The following is a 19468-nucleotide window of genomic DNA, read 5'->3' as shown; positions in this document are numbered from 1 at the left end:
ATAGTTACTGTGTTTACAGTGACATATAAAATTCAGTAAAGAATACTACCACTATAAAAATAGTTTGTGCTGAAGAGTTTGCCATTTATACTGCATTCATAATTCCTATGTGAGGACATAATTTGATTCTTTCAAAAGCCTTAAGCTCAGCCCACTAGAAGTTAGAGTGCAAACTTCCTGAGCTCCATTGGAGTGAGTACAGCGATATTAGAATGTTATGTGATTTTTATGGAGGTAGTATTAAAAATAATTTTGTATTTTTTGAGGGAGAAATTTTTAAACAAACAGTGGGAGTAGCTATGAGGGCAGCTTGTGCTCTTATTTTTGCCAGTTTTGTACTATACATTTCGGAGTCTACATATATTGTCGAATCCCCCTTTTTTAGGTCAAGTTTTTTATATACCAGTTTTCTGGATGATGTTTGTATTTTATCGACTGGCAGTAAGAAGGAATTGTCAGAGTTTTTAAACTAAAAACATGAGTGGTTTACAATATTTGGATGTAGTTATAAAAATAAAACCAAAGAGAGCAGCAGAGATATACTTTTAGAATTTTTTGAAAACTTACCTTTTCAAATTCATATCTTCACTACACTAGTGACCACCCTTTCCAACAGAAAAGGAATACAGTGAAGGGCCAGTTTATTAGGGTATGACCTTTGATTATAGTGGTCTTTTTGAAAGGAGAATGATTAACAAAGCTGCTGTACGTAGACAATGTGGCATTAGAGGCAGACTATGAACAAGAATATCAGCAAAAGATAGGGGAATGGAATGCAAAGATGAAGGCACATGGGAAGAAAGTGAGTATAGGGAAGACAGTTGTAATGGTAGCAAATGGGGGGGATCAGTAGAAGCTGATAATTGAGATAGAAGGGAAAATAGTGGAATGAGTTAACACCTTCAAGTGTCTGGTAGGGTTGGTTAAAGAGAAGGGAAATCTGAATGGGGATATCAAAGCTAGAATCAGAGGAGCTACTTCCAACTGGCTCAGAGTGTCAGGGGTAGTGTGTGACAGAAGAATGCCAATGAAGATGAAAGATAAGTGTACAAAATAGTTGTCCTTAACAGTGCTACTGTATGGTAGAGAAACCTGGGCAGTGAAGGCAGAGCGGTTGAGGAAGTTAGAGGTGATGAAGTCCCCAAGATAGGTGGTAGGATGCACACTGCAGAACAGCAGAAGAAATGAAGTAATAAGAGCAGAAACTCAAATAGCTCTAATTACAAAGAAGGTCAAAGAGAACAGATTATGGTGGTTTGGATACATGTGCAGGAAAGATGAAGACAATCTGGTTATGAAGATTCAGGCTAGACAAGAAGAAGGCAAGACAAAGCAAGGACATCCAGCAAAGAGACGAATGGATTGTGTGTGAGAGAAGACCTGTGACAGTCGGGCATGACTGCCAAAGAAGGTAGGAGATGGCATTTAATCAAGACAGGTGGTGATAGTTGATGTGACACTCCAACCTGATGAAGAGAATGAGAAGAGGAGGGTTGATATTGATGGTGATGATGATGATTAAACTTAGCTCATTGAAGACTGAGATGATGTAAGTTCATGCCACGGTATATCTATCACAACTCCCTGTCTTTTCCTCATCTTCTTTGGTGAGAATAGTTTGGACTTTGCACATTTTGTACATAACCTGGACTTAATAACAGCTCTCTGACACTAGGTGCAAGTGACTTTGTTGCTATATAACTTATTTTTCTTGGGTAAAACACTTAATTCCATTTTCAGACCTTGCCACAATTATTCACGACTTAGTGTTATCCTGTCTAAACTACTGCAATCTGTTTTATCTGGACTCACTGATGATAATCACACAAGCTCTAGAGGGTACAGAATTTTGCTGCAGGATATAGCATGGTACTTGTCACACTTGTCATATCAATCCCATGCTTTACAGTCTGTACTGGATGTTTGTTACATACAGTAAGATCAGTCTTTAAAATCTTACTGCTAACTTAAAGTGCACATAGCCTGGACCTTAGATTTGCAAGTCCTCCTCTCTCTATATAGCCACCAAAAGAGAGCTCCGATTATCAGGCAGGGTTACTAATGTTTCCTAGGTCATAGCTAGAGAGTTTGGGTAAATATTCTTTTGCCTTCTAGGACACTGTTCTTTTGGAACTGCATATATTCCCTGATGCAGACACCTGTAGTAAAGGCTTAGGTTTAGAGGTCGCTTAAATATAATTTGTTTAAGAGAGTTTATCTGAACCCTAAAATACCATCTTCATATTAATTCAGATGCTCATTCTTCAGTTTTTACTGTATTGGCATCTTTTCAGCCTAGCTTGCCCTGTCTGGGGATTAGGTTTATACATCTAAATAAATTAGAAAAAGACCTAGCTAACCAGATTATCTATATTTTGTTGTGTTCCAAGAACACATGCAGCGCATCATTTTTGATTAAATTTCATGAGTGTCACTGTCATGTATGTAAGAATGAAAACATGTTTCCAAGTTTGCCCAGGAATCTTTGAACTAAATAATTGCTATCAGTGACAAATGACTGTTTTCAAAGTTAACCCACAAGCTTTACACTGACTAAACAATGTTCACAGACTGACACAGTATGCAAGTGGTAGTTTGGGGAATCAGATCAATGCTTGGAGGATGTGGCCTCATCAGAGCTTATTACATTAATAACTTTGCTCGTCCATGTGTTTTTGTGCATTACTGCACATGCAGACAAACACACGTATGTGCACACATACACATAGATATACCCACACACGCACGCATCTTGAAGTGGCTCCTAATTAATCACCTAAGGCAGTTGTTTGCTCATTCTATTTCGGTGAAGGTCTGCCACACCAACAGATTAATCTGAGTAGTTCAGCTGAGCAGGTGACTCAGAGAACGTTAACATTATATAACATCTACTGTAGACATCTAGAATGCAGACTTTTAACTGTGAAAATCATTCAGTAAAGCAAGCAGTTGTCAATGCAAAATACTGGCGTACAGTCCAGTAGTAGTGCTACATTAGGGGGTAATGGAGGCAGGGGATGGTGGTAGTGGGAGTGCAAGGTAATCTGAGAAACTACATATTGTGTTAGTGTAGTATATCATTCCTCGATTTATTCGTTGATCTATATACAGTAGAACAAAAGTTACTCACCATTGTGAGGAAAAACAGCAAACTGATGTTGAAATAAATAAACTTGTAAGAATTTGCAGGAAAATACTGCAGACTGCAGTATTCATTCAGCATCTGCTATGGAAAAGTAATACACACTAACTCAGAAAAAAAGGCAACTACATTACCTTCACAACTGTAATCAGGTAAAAGTAGTAAACAGTTGAAAACAAACCCCTGAAGTTGTGCTGCAGTGTATGTGAATAATTAGGAAAAATAGCATTTTCCAAGACCGTGCAAGCAACTGCCAGACCTCTGTTAAGATTTATTTTGTTGAACTGTTGTACAGAATGCAAGCATACCAAGGAACCTAAAAGAATCCGATTTTGACAGGTTTACAATGGAGCTCCCCTCCAAGATAATTACAGGGATTGGTATAACAGTGAACATAAAGAAAAGCAAACAGCTGTTACTGTCAGTGACTATATAAAAAGTTGCCTTTTGTTGACATCGACATGGATAATAGAAGACATGAAGATCATACTGCTTACCTTTTGCATTACACTGAATAAGGGTGAATGAGGTTATTCAGGATTAAAAAAAATGGTAACTATTGGGTATTATAGGCAGATGAGTACTGACTGCTAACAAAGCTCACCTTGGTGCAACCAGGATTTATCATAAAAAAGAAACACTGCCTTACAGTACTGGAATGCAGCAAAACGAAGGCCAGATCTGTGAATTCATGAATAGCATGATGATCAGGAAGGGTGTGCTACAGGGGAATTAGTATGTTAAATAGGAATGTTCATCCAAATGGCAGTCGTCCGTATTACATTGTCCATACCTACAAATAAGAATATGACGAGATGTGAGATGTTCTTCATACTGAACATTAAAAATAATATGTGGACTTACCTGCCCAGCAATGGAACAGTACAAGCCGACCTTCGATCCTCAAAAGCCCACACAGCAGTGCTCAGTTTGGCAGCAAGAAATCTCTGAAGGGCTTGTTGCCCAAACCTGTCTTTTTAGTAAGCTCAGCTTGAGCTGATTAATGGTTCAGGCATGTGAAAGGTGCTCTGAAGCTTTGGCAAATGGCTGGCTGTTATATCCTATGCACAGGATATAACACAGATAGCTTAGGCTACTGCAGCAGTGATCATTTGAATATCCACTGTTATGGTAAGTTCACTTACACAAATGTACATTCTCCTTTCAACCTTGCATGTTCTCTTTAGTAATGGATTGCAGTGGTTTACAAACTGGAAAGGTACTATCTAACCAAGGACACAATTTTTCCTTGCTTCTGCAAGCCATTATAGTGTACAGGATTGTAACAGTGTATTGTAATTTCTCTTTACTCCTGTATCCCCCATAACTGAAAAAATATACTGGTCAGCATACGTTCTCTCTTTAAAAGTCATCCTGGAGTGGTCACTTAATTTTTCTCTCCAGTTCAATGGTAAGCATTGCTGACAATTTGCTATAAAACTGACAAAAGTAAGACATGAAAGCTAGTAGCTATCTATGATGCAATGCCAAAATTCTGTTTCTGTTACAAAACTCTCTCTACCCAGTGACAAGCAATGGTGCCTTCATGTTTTTTTTTAGCTTAGTAATGGGGGTACTGATACTGTAATGATACAAATGGAGAAAGGAAATACTAAATAAGTTAAGGGCTGAGGCCCATTTTCAGCAGAGGTCCGGGGAGAAAAAGAAAAAAAAGAAGTAATACAATACAACTTGATAATAATTTTATTTAAAGTGGCACATAATAAAGTGTCCACATTTTGAATTAGGCTCAATCGCACATTTCACTTGTATATGGAAAGTAATATTTTGTATACAGAACAAAGTGGTTGACATTTTTAAATAATTTTGATATTATTGTGCTCTGCTCAATACAATGTAATGCAGTCATTTCATCTGTTTAGTAGTAGCGCTTTTACATTTACTTTTTTATAGTTCATTTTGACATTTCTGTTCTACCTATGTGATCTGTTACCTCCGTCAGGTAAGAAAGTAGAGTTTTTTTTTAAAGTACATAGGCTGATGATGTCACTAATACTGGGAAGGAGAATATTCCAAGAATGGCACATGTAGTTCCAAAAGTAGGAATCTCCATAGAACATGGTATTCCTTCTTTGCTTTATAGATCTGTTGTCTTATCATTAGATGTTTTGAGGTGGATCTACTTGTAAATTTTGAAATCCCAAAACCTTGAACGTCTAAATCCTGACATTCAGAAGTTCAAGGTTTTGGAATCTCAAAATGTATCATTGTAGATCGCCGTATAGTGCGAAACGGGAACTTTACCGTTCTCTTCACTATAGTGTAATCTCGGAGTTAGTATATTTAAGTAGCAGCGGGTGTGGGGGGTGAAGCCCCCCCACACATAGGGGGTGCAGGGGGGCTTGCCTCTCTGCAAAAACATGATGTCTGAGGTTTTCTTCTTTTAGGTGTTTTTTATTTTTCATTTCAAGATTCCAAAACTTCGAACTTCTAAACGTAGGTATTTAGAAGTTTGAGGTTTTGGGATTTTTCTAATTTTAAAAGTAGACCCCTTGAGGTGGTATATACTTGTAAAACACAATGTTTTGGATATTTCAGGTCAAATGGAGTTAGAAGCATCATTTAAAAGATTACAAATCAGGTACATGGAAATTAATGACCTGCCATTAATGTTAAATATATCTGAAAAGATATTGCAGGTGGGTGCTCTAAAAAAAAAACTCTCCATACATTTTATAGTCAATGGGGAAATGCCATACCTGTTTATAAGAATGGTACAGTTGCCACATTTGAGCTGAAACTGTGTCCAAATACAGATGTTGCTGCACTTAATACAGAGGCTTATGAGCGGTATACCAATGCTAATAGTGTTATTATGTGCTCGGACATGCCAAGAAATTCACCTCAAGAGTAAAGCTTGAGAGATGAATCCTGGCATCCATGTCAAGAACACGTAATATTTAGGTTAGCATTGGCTAATTGTTCATAATTCTTTGTAGTGCTTGGAGATTCATCAAGCCCTAAAACACTTAGGAAGTGCTTTCAGAAAGGTAGTGCAACACTGTCCCTTATGTTTACACTCAACTCCAATACCTCTCAGCTGTTCAGATTTTCTCAGACTGTCCAAATGTTTGCCTCATATATTTGGTGTGTTCATTATAAATTCTGTGTTTTTTGGGCAAATTACTGAGGCTTGAAGATATTAAATAATGATAAATGTTTAGGTTTCAGACTTTGCATCCTTCAGAAAATGAGGAGAGCACACATCCTGTTATTCTAGGTGTAGATCAGGAAGTCAGGGACATGTTATCGATGGACAGCAAGCAGAAACAAATCTTTTATTCTGCCGCTGTCCTTTGTACTGGCAGATTTTACTGCCTAGAGTGGGAGATGACCTTAACAACTTTAGCGGGGGTGCTTAACATTTGTTAAGGTCGGATCTAGCGCCACTCTAGTGCTTAACTATAACTGATTTGCCTTTATCCAAATATTGGAGTGTAATCAGCAAGCTCCATGTACTACAAGCTTTTTTTTTACAAGTACTTTGTAATGACTGGACTGCTGTTTGTCTACATACAGGACAAAAACAACCCTGTCAACAAAAGATTACCCTATGCTGATCAGTTTTATGTAAAGTTACTCACTAGAAGGTGGATGTCAGTAGAACACATAGAACAGGAGGTGGAGAAGCCTGAATATTTACAGGAAACAAATGCAATGTTGCAAACAAAAGGCAGAATCAAAGGATTCTTAGTTCTAAGCCCACTGGTACCTTCACCCTTTTCAGAACTACAGACACTACTAAATGACAGGTATATGAACAGTTCTTCAGTCTTCTTCTGGCTTTTCCCAGTTAGGGGTCACCACAGCGGATTACCTGTCCGCGCATGATTGGCAGTGGAGTTTTACAGTGTCGAGTTGCCAGCCTGGCACCCAACCTTCCACAGAAGGCACACACACTCACACCCAGGGCCAATTTAGAGTATCCAATCTACCTACAGAATGTCTTTGGGATGTGGGAGGAAACCAGAGCACCCGGAAGAAACCCACGCGATCACAGGGAGGACATGCAGACTCCACACAGAGGGCACCCCTGCCAAGGATCGAACCGGAGAATCTCTTGCTGTGAGGCGGCAACGCTAACTGCTGCACCACCATGGCCGCCCATGAGCAGTTCCTCAGTCTAAATTACCAAATCAGTTCTGTGCATGACATCTAAAAGACAAAGAGATGTGATGAAGAATACTCTTATATATTACTCATAAAGAAGCTACTTGTGTATCTGCTATGTCTAAGCAACTTAAAATGAGAAGCAAAAAAACTCTGACTCAGAAGTGTTTTATATCTATCTTTATATGGTATACCTTCATTTTGTCATAAGGAAGTTGTACAATGCACGAAGGTGCGAAAGTACAACCTCCAGATCTGACAAATGTCAACTGCCAGTGTTGCGAATCCAAATGAGTGAATGCACATTGGCGCATTCACTCATTTGAATTTGGTATTCCAGGTGCAGATCGCACTATAGCAGGGATCGGGACATGAACACTTTCCCTTACTGTAGTGCGATCTCGGAGTTTGTATATTAAAGTAGTGGGGGGGGGTGCAGTCCCCCACATGGGCTTGCCCCCCTGCATAACGATGTTTGGAGACATTCAGAAATGTCTCTTGATATTTACTGATACTTTGCAGTTCGAATATGGTCGAATCTGGTTTTCCAGATTACCATTTTCAAAATTTTTTTTGCGACATGTTGTGTTTCAGCATTTAATGTCGCACAATAGTGTGATCGTACAAATGCCTTTCTAACAAATGAAGGTATACCCTTTTATATATATATATATATATATATATGGTTCTACCTGACTTCGTCGACAGCTGAGAAGACCGACGAACCAGAAGATCGAAGCTTAAGAAGACCGGGTTGCAGAACATCGACAATGCAGAAGACCGGAAAGGCTGTGTGGCAGGTAAGTGTGGAGATTGACGGTCTGTGGGGATAGGGGTGGGTTAAGTGAGTTAGTTAGGGTTGAGGCGATAGGGGTAAGTTAAGTGAGTTAGGGTGGACCTTAGGGTTAGGTAAGGTTTAGTGTGGGCTTGTAAGGATTTTGGTGTGCTTGTGTTGTGTGTGTGGTTTGTGGAATGGGGATGTGTTTTGTTTTGTATGGGGTTTGTTATTTCGTTGTCGGTTATGTGTGGTTTCGTGTTTATGGACTGTCGAATATGTGGTGTCGGTGATGTGGTTGTCGGTGTTGTGTGGTTTCGATTATGTCAGGTAGAACCATATATATATATATATATGGATCTGCTTCATATAATCTAATTTTCACTTACCCAAAACTTAAAAGGATAAGACGACTTCGCCGAAAACTTACTTTCACGAACACTTGGATCGTCACAATTTTTCTTCCAGGAAAGGAGCCACTTCAAAACCATGACAAAATAAACAAACAGAAGCAAATCAAACCCACCCAAGTGGAGGGGGGCTTTGTCACCCACACCCCCCCAACTAAATATGCCAACTCCGAGATTGCACAGAAGTGGGGAAAAGGGCAAAGTTCACCATGGTGGACAAGTGTTTCTTTCCAGGAGTAAAACTCCGGTGACCCGAGTGTTTGTGAAAGTAAGTTTACAGCAAAGTTGTCACGTCCTTTTAAGTTTCAGGTAAGTGAAAATTCGATCATGTAATGGGGATCCATGTTCCTTCTTCAGTTCAGATGGTTGGAGATCATTGAAGCACATGAGATGATATTGTACCATCATTTTCTGTTTTCCGCTGCTACACGGCAATCCCTCTTGATTGTTTTCCTGTCACTTTACCTTGTAAACGTAATGACAAACAATTTTCCTTCTGTCATGTTTTAACCAAAATATCTTAGTTTCTGTCAAACATTCAGATTTACAAGTTGAGGTCTCGTCCAAATCTCCCTCAGGATTGATTCATTTGGGCAATGTTCTGTCCACCTAAACCTCAAAATGTTGCAATACCCATGCATCTCAAATGCTTCTATCTTTCTAGTGTTCTCCTTCTTGAATGTCCAACACTTACATCTATACATTGCAAAGGGCAAGACTAAAGTTTTGAGCAGTCTCAGCTGTTCTGAAATGGGTAATTTTGTCATTTATTGGTTCATAATACAAGGCTGCTTTTTCAATGAATGTGAGTTTCAATGCATTTTCAAGGAATGTGAGCTTCAAGGGAAAATAAGTTTACTGTTGCTCCTGCTAAATCTGTTTTCAGTGTGCAGCTATTTTGATTAGCAAATGGTAGGTTCGTAGGTTTATAGTTTCATAGGTGTTTACTAAGCTAACGACCACAAGGACCTTTTTAAGCCTAGCCATGCATCCTAAATCTCTGACAAGTTCTAATACCCTTGATAAGTGTAAGCAGGGGCCTGGAAGATGAACCATCAGTAGTTGTGCTATAAAATTTGAAAACAGTGTTAGTAGTACAAGAGGTAGCATGCTTGACTTTGTTGCAGAAGGTTGTGGGTTCTACTCCCACACCATGTAGATGGATTGCTGATTCTGCAGTGCATTTTTAGGGTGGGGGTGTTATACCCTGAACGTGTTGCCCTTTGGATGAGATGTTAAATGGAGGCCCCCATCAATCTGTGTTAATGGTAAGTGCTGTGAGATCTTTTATATCCACTTGAGCTATCAAAATGAGTAGGGGGAAGCTCCCCAGTGCCTTGGCCAAATTTCCCCTAGTAGTATGAGTACCACCAAGCGTCACTCCTGAAAAGACACTAATAGTCTAGTGGCTGGTCAACAAAGGATATTTAAATTAAAAGTTTTAAATTAAATCTATACCTCTGCCTTCATTTCAAAATTAAAGAAGAAAATAGCATGCCAGCTGACAGTTTTGAACAGTGTTTAGGATAATGGGGTGGGAGTAATGGGACACCAGAATGGCTTGGGGGTGGTGATGCCCTGTTTCATTCCCCTACCTAGGGCCCCATTTGACATGATCCGTCTCTGCCCGGAAGCATCAATTATGAGGCTTTTTTTGTTTAATCAATACACCTAGATAATAATCTGGACACCTTTGTATAATTCAGTAAATGTGGCAGTGATATTAAGCTGAGAACACTAGCAATTATTCAGATATATGTAAACTCTATCTGTCTCTGAATATTATCTTTGTAATGTATGTGTATGAGTTCTATAGCTCAGAGAGAGATATAACTCTAAACATAACCCAGTTTTCCTAAGTTTAAATAGCTTCCTATGTTTTCTGGAGAAGCCATTCAATAAGGGACAGGAGAGAACAGCCATAAATGACTTGCCTATCCTAAGGGAAGTTAGGTAGCCTACCTCATTGCACCCTTGTAACTTAGTTTAGATGTTTGAATGAAATCATGTGCATGCAGGGCATGCCTGTTTTTGCCAAGGAAAGGGTTAGGGTATAAAAACACAGTCTGCCGAAATGATTGCTTCCCCACCAGCCAGTTCTTATCCTTACAAATTACCTGTAATTGGGATAAGACAAGAGAAGAGTTAACTGGTCAGTGGAAGAAGCTAACTGTTAATAGACCAAATAAAATATCATACAGAAATAAGTATTTGCAATACATTTATTATCAAGACATCATGGGAGATGTGCAGCTTTTCCCAGAAAAAAAGATATTGCAATGCACTGGCTCGTAACTCTGGAATGCCACTCGGGTTGTTAGTAACGTGCTCAGGGCAACAAGTCAGACTTTGCTAGATATAGACTGGTTTTGCACTTACTATGGCTCATCAGTATGATATAAGCGTGAAATCAAGTTATTATTTTTAAATATTCACATTGTAACTAGAAGCTTCTGATGTATTTACCTCAGGTATAATTAAATTAGGTGGAAGCAAAAAACAATTTGCGTAGTACCTAACCAGGAAAACCTTGGCAAAATGCAGCAGCATGCACACAATAATATTTAAAAAAAAAACTATTTTTGCCACATCATCATGGGAAACATGCAAATGTCACTTGAAAACAATATTTCAGTATACTGGCTTATGACTGCCCAGTGATATATAGGTCTTAAATAAAGTAGTTAGGCCAACAAATTAGAATCCATTAGCTGCAAATAAGTTTCTCTCATACTTGAGCACATCAACAGAGAATAACTGGAGAATCATATTAATTGACAGTTTAAAAAAATCTTGTCCTGAAGCATGTTGGTAGATGATTACAGAGAATCACATTTGAAATTTTAACAGGATTTGTTACCATGACTTGCCCTAGTCACAGATTAGTATATAGCCATGGACAGCATATTAAACTTTCAAGCCCAAATAAGTAAGTTGGTAGGTTGGATATACATGATTAAAAGTTCAAGGTAAAATTATTAGCAGGTTCTAGATCAACAAATCATATAGGATCTTGTACCCATATGTAAAATGGACACTATTTTATGATATAAAATGATCATCCAGCCTTAATTTAAATTCAGGCAATGAGTCTGGATCTTAGCAGCACTTTTAGAATATTAAAAATACTTGGTTCGTCCAAACCATATGAATTAGTTTTGGAATTCATACCTCGAATAAGTTCCAAACTGAAGTTCTGCTATCTGGTATTGTGATACTATACTGCTATGATAAGGTGGAAATGATGCAGTGATAGAGTGAAGTTTTACCAAGAGATTCCAAGAGATATCTGATGCTGACTGGTTGACTACAGCTCAGTTTTGCACACTTCTCTCCGTGACTTACAGTAAATAGTAAAAAGTTTTATTATGATTCATAAAAGAAAGTTGAATTTGCCAGAAAATGTGTCAGTTTAGAGCCTAAAAGTAACAGCATTAGTTTAAGAAAAGCAAGCAGAATGAAGAGCAGTTATTGTAGCTTTACAAGAAGGGAAATGTAGTTTTAAGGTGGTCGAGGTGGTCAAGCACCAGAAAAGCTAAAGTACACAATGCTGATCATTGTTTTCCACAGGAAATCATTTCCACTTTAATTTCTAAGTGTGCTCCAGCATTAATTAATTTCTCCAATAAGATTTCTCCCTTCTTTGAGTTGGTGTAACCATAGAGTTATTTTATATAATTATATATAAGTTAGAGGGTTGTGGGATTGCCTCCCACATTGAGAGGTACAGGGAGGACATGCCCCCTGCAAAACAAAAATGTTTAATGCTAATTATTCCACCCTTCTGTGGTTCAGTTTTTCAACTGCTCAGCATTGTAGAGATTGGCATTTCATACTACAACCTAGTTTTCATAACTAGAATCACTCACCATCCAGCCCAATAACATACTCATGGGTGATTTTAACTACCCCACCATTAATTGGGAGGCATACACAACCACCAAAATGCAGGTTCAATGATTTCTTGACTTTATAAATTAAAATGCCATTGAACAGCTAGTCTGCACTCCCACTAGGGGAACAAATATCTCCTGGATCTGGCACTCACAAATAGGGGAGAGCACTGAACCCCCCTTAGTATGATGCCCTCACTGGTAAAATCAAATAACAGAGTGGTCTCCCTTGAAATAAAGGTAAAACTAGCCCCCCCCACTTAACCCCAAAAACTTTAAAAACATCTCTTACGTAAATTACCCCTATTAAGGGACAGAATAGCTAGCTCCCAAGCTATCTCAAATCCAGAAAACACAAAAACCTGTGCAGAGGTATACAAAAAAGTCCTATACAATAATATAAACAACTGCATAAAAATGGCAGTATCAGACAGAAATAAACGCAAGTCAAAGTGCAAAAAAACAAGTCACCCTGGTGGAACACTGGTATTAATAGGTTATACAGCAAAAGAAAGAAAATCCTGTCGAGAAGTAAGAGGAAATGTGCACAGCAGAGTAAAAAGTCCCTCATTAGTCTAAACAAGTGAATCAGAGAACTAGTCAAGTCTCCAAAAGCAGACTTTAAGGTAAAAATAGCCTCCAAAGCTAAGGATAACCCATAAGGCATTTTTCAGTTATGTCTGCAGTCTTAACAGCAACATCCAGCAATGTGCAGAATTAGTTGTAGATGTCATTCCCTATACTCAGCCAAAAGATAAAGCAAATCTGCTGGCTGACAAATTCATCTCAGATTTCACCTCCCAATCACCCTCATTTCTCCCCCAAGAAATAACTTCCACCACTCCACTGCCAACTATCACCAAAGAAAAGGTTGCCATTGTGCTGTCTAAAGTTAAAAAACACAGCTTCAGTGGGGCCTGACAATACATCAGGTTGCTTCTTGTGTAGCTTAAATCAGGACTTATCAGGCCCATTATGATCTCTGTTTAACCACAGCCTCCAGACTGGCTTTGTTCTGATAGAGAGGAGGACAGCAACAGTCATCCCTCTGCATAAAGGGTGACCATCTACTGACCCAGGAAATTACAGACCCATACGTTTGACTAGTCTTATATGTAAGACCATGAAAAGAATAATCCTGAACCTGATAAATAATGACAAAGGAAACCTACAAATACTGGACCCGACCCAGTTTGGCTTTGTCAAGGGCAGGTCATGTCTACTGAATCTGGTGGATTTCTTTGAGAAAGTCACCAAGGCCATGGATGAGGGTAAAAACAGTACACATCACCTACCTTGACCTGGCCAAGGCATTTGACACAATTCCTCACTCAGGTATTATAAATAAACTCACAAAACTGGGCATAAATCCCCACGCCACCAGATGAATAACCAGTTGGCTCATAGACAGGACAAATGTAGTTAAAGTGGGTGAATCAAAATCCATCAAGAGGCATGTTAATAGGGCTCAGTGCTGGGACCATGCCTGTTTAGAATATACTTCTCTGAAGTCAAGAATAACGTGGAAGGCCTTTGGATGACAAGGTTTTCTGATGACTGTAAGCTGGAGGCAATCATTGACCCATGCAATGATGTAGATATCCTTCAGGAGGGTCTAGAGCAGACAAATTGATTCATGGCCTAAAACTAAATGTGAAAAAAATGAATTATTATACCCTTTGGAAAGTCAAATACCTCTGCAAATTACAATATCAATAGCACACCCCTAAGAGTAAACTCAGAGGTGAGATATCTAGGTACACAGATAGAAAGTAACCTGAACTTTGACTGTCATGTGTCCACAGTGGTGAGGAAGTCCTTCTATGTGGCACAACTTATAAGTAAAGGTATGGCATCCAGATCCAAGGAAATTATAGTCCCGCTGTACTCAGCCCTCATTAGACCACTAATCGAGTACTATGTGCCATTTGGCATGTATTTGACTAGGCACTTACAGCAGCTGGAGTGACCTCAGAGGCTGCTCACAAAAAAAGAAATACAGGGTGTAAACAACATGTCCTATGCTGATCGACTAAAAGCCCTATCCCTTTACTCTGTCTCCTACCAACTATTAAGGGGTGACCTATGCCTGACCTACAAGGCACTCACAAATCCAGTCCTGATAGAGCTGCTACACATCCACAAGTCAAACAGCATGGGGTCACCCAATCTAGGGATCTAAACTGAGTCAGTGACTTAAACAAAACATGCTGGAGAGACAGATATGCATCTCAGAGAATGCCCCTTCTTTGAAACAGGTTTCCTATTCATGTTGAGCAGATCCCTTCCCCAGCCCTCTTCAAATGCAGTTTGGATCAATGGATGGAGAATCGCAAATTCACACCTGGGGTAGTGCCTATGTCCAATAAGGACAGGGGTAATCTGTAAGATACTCAAGGGATGGGCACAAACCCATTTCATCCTCTTACCCCTAGAGGCTATATATTGGCTAGGCTTGTAAGGGCTCTTAAGCCATTACCCTAGTAATCTCCTATGAAGAAAGTTAAGCATTGACTATTTAAAGCAAGACTGGGAGAACATATAAGAAAAAAATACTGACAGATTAATTTAAGGGTCAGCAGCACAGATATGGTGTTCCTGTTGATCATCATGACTGATTATTGCCTGACTTTCTTTCCTTCTCCTTTTATGAATAATGATCAAAAGTATTCATTTAATAGCCATGTATGTTTCACAAATGTTTTTTATTGCCTTCTATTTTATTTTTATTTCTGTATGCCTCTTTACCTCTGTGTATACAAGCTCTGGAAAAATGTTTTGGTCTTACAGCACAGTATAACGTAGTACTCAACATTTCATTTCTTAATGCGTCTTTGTAAATACCACAGTTAATACCAGTAAATACATATTTTCATCTCCCTCTCCCTCTCTCTCTCTCTCTATATATATATATATATATATATATATATATATGTGTGTGTGTGTGTGTGTGTGTGTGTGTATGCATGACTTTCTGTATGCATATTTCAATGCAATGTTTGAAAATCGGTACTTTCTAAAATGTATCATTTTTTTCTGATCCAGTGTCGAGCAACTGACAGGACAAGTTGGGCAGCTTGAACAAGAAGAACAAGGCAAAGTGAATGGTTTGATACCTGTCGTTCCAAGTATGAATTACAGTGACTGGATCAGGGAGAAACAGGTATATATCAAATGCACAATGACACACTTTTCCCCTTCCTCCCTTCATCTGAACACTTATTCAGACTTAACATAGCTAAGACAATCCTGTGAGCATTAACATCTCACTTATGTCAGAGTCAAAGAGACATTAAAACAAGTCAACAGTTTAATACAGACCACCAGGAACAATTAATCCACAGGTATAGCCAGCCATATTTCATGTAAGCCATGGTACACAAATTTGTGAAGGGTAACATTTTAACCTACTCAAGCATTCATTAAGTATGCAGTCTTTAAATCCATAAAAAAAATAAGATTTCATGTCTTACCAGTTTTCATATATTTGACAACACTTCTCTTGCTACTATTTCATAAAAAATGGGCACTGCGTTCTTATCTTTGTCAGACACTCTATAGCCAATCAGCATTCAGCTGATATTTACAGTGTTATGGTGCTGGCATTAAGCAATTTGTTCTGCCTCACTTTGCGCATATGCATAGAGGTAAGCCTGCTAGTCTGAATGTAAACACTGCAGTAAACCAGAATATCCATAAATTCCATATTTACTAGTATTAACCATTGTATTTAAAAAAGACACATTAACGGATAAAATGTTAAGTAGTCTGTTATAATATTCTGGAAGGCCAAAGCACTTTTTCAGAACTTACACTCCATTTCTAAAAGCATATTTGCCATTTTTAATATAAACTACAGCTGTAGCATTACAAGTAAATTCAGTGGTGTAGGATTCTGCAAGTCCATTTTTCTTAAAAGTTTAAACATTGTGGTCCAATCTGTTACAGCTTGAGCACCAGGTTCAGAAAGGACCCAGTATGTTATATCTAACACCAATTCTAAAACAAACAAAATATATCGACCAGGCTGTCACTGACTCTTTTTTTATATCGTACACCAGTTTTATTTGAGTTAACACCAGTTCTAAGGTTTCCATTTTTAAATAATCTTTGAGATGTCTTTCTTTGTACCTTATTCTGCAGTTCCTTCAGGGTTTAACTTGAAATTAAGAAATTTCTGCATGACATAAGCCTTGAGACTCTTTACAAATTAAACAATGAAGTGCCACCATAAATCAACCACAGAGGTTCCTTCTGTATTAAATAACACTTATTCAGTCTCAGAGGCATAGCGAGGGTGGGGCACAAGCGGCACCTGCCCTGAGTGCAAGGTGTCAGGTGGTACAATCGGCTGTACCAACATTGTGTTTTTTAACCACCTTTATACAATTACCATTTAAGACAGAGGCACAGATACATTACTAGGAAAGAAAACAAACCTTATTTAACATTTTTTCATTTACATACATTATACATTACATATATGTTTTCTTTCTTTTCAACAACTGTTATTGCTCTATTCCTGCTGTCCCTTAAACCTCATTCCTCTTCTTAAATATTATTTTGCATTTCTATGTAATTTGGTATTTCCCTTTTCTAAAGATCCCATTTCCATTTTTTATCTACAGTATTTTACAATATTCAGTACTTGAAATGCAGTCTGTTTAGCTCTTGATTTCCATAACTGCATTTTTGGCAGCCAATAGAATTAAACTTGATAAGACTTTATTGTGTCTAGGCAATTCAGATCCTGTGTCTCAGCTCAAAAGAATAATTTCCTTGGTTACAACCATTTGGTCCCTCAATATTTCTGACAGAGCATGCTGTAATGAATTTTTAAAATCTGACAACTTATTATACTCCCCAAAAATATGTTCCCAGTTATCTCTTCTTCCGTATAGCACCTCCAACATTTGCTATCTACCTGAGATAAAATTCTTTGAGGTCTGCTTAAGGTATAAAAATACCTATGCAAACACTTCCAAGCAAAAGTTCCAAAGCTTCTGGGCTTTGTTGCATACTTGGGAACCATACATATGTCCTTGCATTGTTTCCTTGTTAATTACTTTCTTGTCTCTCTTTCCAGTCATTTCTAACATCCTCCAAGTAAGTGATTCTTACAGTTATCATTTAATATTTAATATGTCCTGCGATGATGTGAGGTAGTGCCAGCTATGGCAGAGACAGTAGACCTGTGCATGTGCAACATATGCCAATATAACTAGCTGGAGTTTTGCAAAGAATTATATGTCATTTGAATATCAAACTGATTTGTATGGATGCTTGTGTTAAAAAAGTATTTGTAAAGTTGCTTGTGTTAAAAATCTATCAACAGTGGGTCCTGCTGGACAGAAAATAAATATATATGTATGTCAGACTGTATTGCAACTGATGAAATGTAAATATTTTAACAGCGGATGCTGGAAAGGAAGGGGTTAAACTCAGCCCAGCTAACCTTAAGAAAAATAGCCTGAAATTAAATGACTTTGTTAAGCCATAATGATTTTGTCTCAGAGGCCTGAATACAGCCAGAGATGCAATGTCAAGGCTGGGATCCTGTATTTAGATACTAGTGAGAGATGTGACATATAACACCTAAGCACTCTATTCTGGAACTGACAAGACCACTCACCTACTCCATCTTGCCTTGCTTCAGTAAATACATTAACTAGGGAACAGTAATTCTTCAGTCAGTTAGGAAAATATAGTGAGATCACCTAAAAATATTTATTTCTGTATCTGTCTTGAGTATTTCCATCTGTGTTATTTTTTTTATATTTCATGTGAATTGAAATTCTGGTGTTTATTGTAAATAGATAATCAATATTCTCATTTTTTTGTATTATTTATTATTAAATATATCTAAACCTTTCAATGTGGCTGGTCTTTTAGAAATATTTTAACCCTTGAAAGTACTTGCATTTATTTGGTGGCACTGTAGTATCATGCTCCAGAAAGTCTTGCCAGTTGGTTAACTCTTCCATTTGTATAAGTAGTAATTTTACTAAGAGTAATTGGGTACCTTGGTAAGAGCCTTAAAGTAGCTGGCTAGTGGCAGTAAATTTACCTTATAGTCTGGGTGGAGGTGGCATAGTGGGTAAATCTGTGCCAGCCTTTCCTAGGTGTGTGTGTGTGTGTGTGTGTGTGTGTGTGTGGGTGTGTGTGGGTGTGTGTGTGTGTGTGTGTGTGTGTGTGTGTGTGTGTGTGTGTGTGTGTGTGTGTGTGTGTGTGTGTGTGTGTGTGAAAATCAAATCTCCAAGAGTGTGTGTGCCAGCTACTTGGAACAGAGACACAGAGCACTGATATTTGGGGCCTGGAAAGGAAGTACAGCCCCAGGACTGGAGTGTGCTTCCCGTGTGCTCTTAAGGGAAATTGTGCTTGGTGCAGAGAGCTGTATCTGAAAATATTGTGTGCATTTTCTTTCTTAGTGAATGTTCCCCACCAGAGTCAGTGGTGAGGATTGGAGACTCCTAGATCACTGGCCCAGAAGAGGGAAGTCATATGCCCTACTAATTATCCCCTTTTTACAGCAGATTCTGTTCTAGCTTCAACTAAAAACTATACCAGAGCAGGGGTTTAATTTAGGATTCCTCTGTCCCTTTCTCTTTGCCTATATTCTGATATCAGTTCCTAGTGCAGAAGACACTCTCTAATGTGCAGTCCAAACATCTTCTTGACCTCATTCCACCCTATTATCTTTCCCACTCTAATTATTTATCCTAACAACGTGGGTCCTTTACAATTTTTCTCCAGTAAATTTCATCCTCCATCTTGCCAGTTTTCTGTACCCCTACTTGCAATCATCCCTATTGGCAAAATTTGATTTCTCCATTCTTTGTTGGCTTAAATCTTAAAATACTTTCTGTAACTTTATGAATATAATATTCTGTGCATTTCTTATTCTTCTTCTCAAGAATCTGCATCCAAAATCTCACACCCTCTCCTTATTTTTTGAACTCTCCCTACTTTATCATCATCATCATCCTCATCCCTTTTCACTTTTCATTTAACCTTCTACCTGTGTTACGTGCATGAGCCTTAACTATGTAGTGATAAAATATCCATCCAAAGCAGGTAATTTTAAACCACACTGTTCTATTGGGAGTATCAGCTTATC

At 38.3% G+C, this 19468-nt stretch overlaps 1 protein-coding gene across 1 annotated transcript in view; it reads left to right on the top strand.

The window, feature by feature from the left end:
• Positions 1-19468, top strand: part of LOC122816337 (periplakin-like) — a 416450-nt gene that overhangs the window by 27597 nt on the left and 369385 nt on the right. The window contains exon 2 of the mRNA XM_044089064.1: positions 15397-15514. Coding sequence (XP_043944999.1) covers positions 15397-15514 — 118 coding nt within the window. The remainder of the gene's footprint in view (positions 1-15396; positions 15515-19468) is intronic.

The sequence above is a fragment of the Protopterus annectens genome, chromosome 12.part0 (genome assembly GCF_019279795.1).
Source record: "Protopterus annectens isolate FY-2018-M chromosome 12.part0, PAN1.0, whole genome shotgun sequence".
NCBI lineage: Eukaryota > Metazoa > Chordata > Ceratodontiformes > Protopteridae > Protopterus > Protopterus annectens.
The sequence above is the reverse complement of the archived record's forward strand: the minus strand, read 5'-3'. Positions and strand labels throughout refer to the sequence as shown.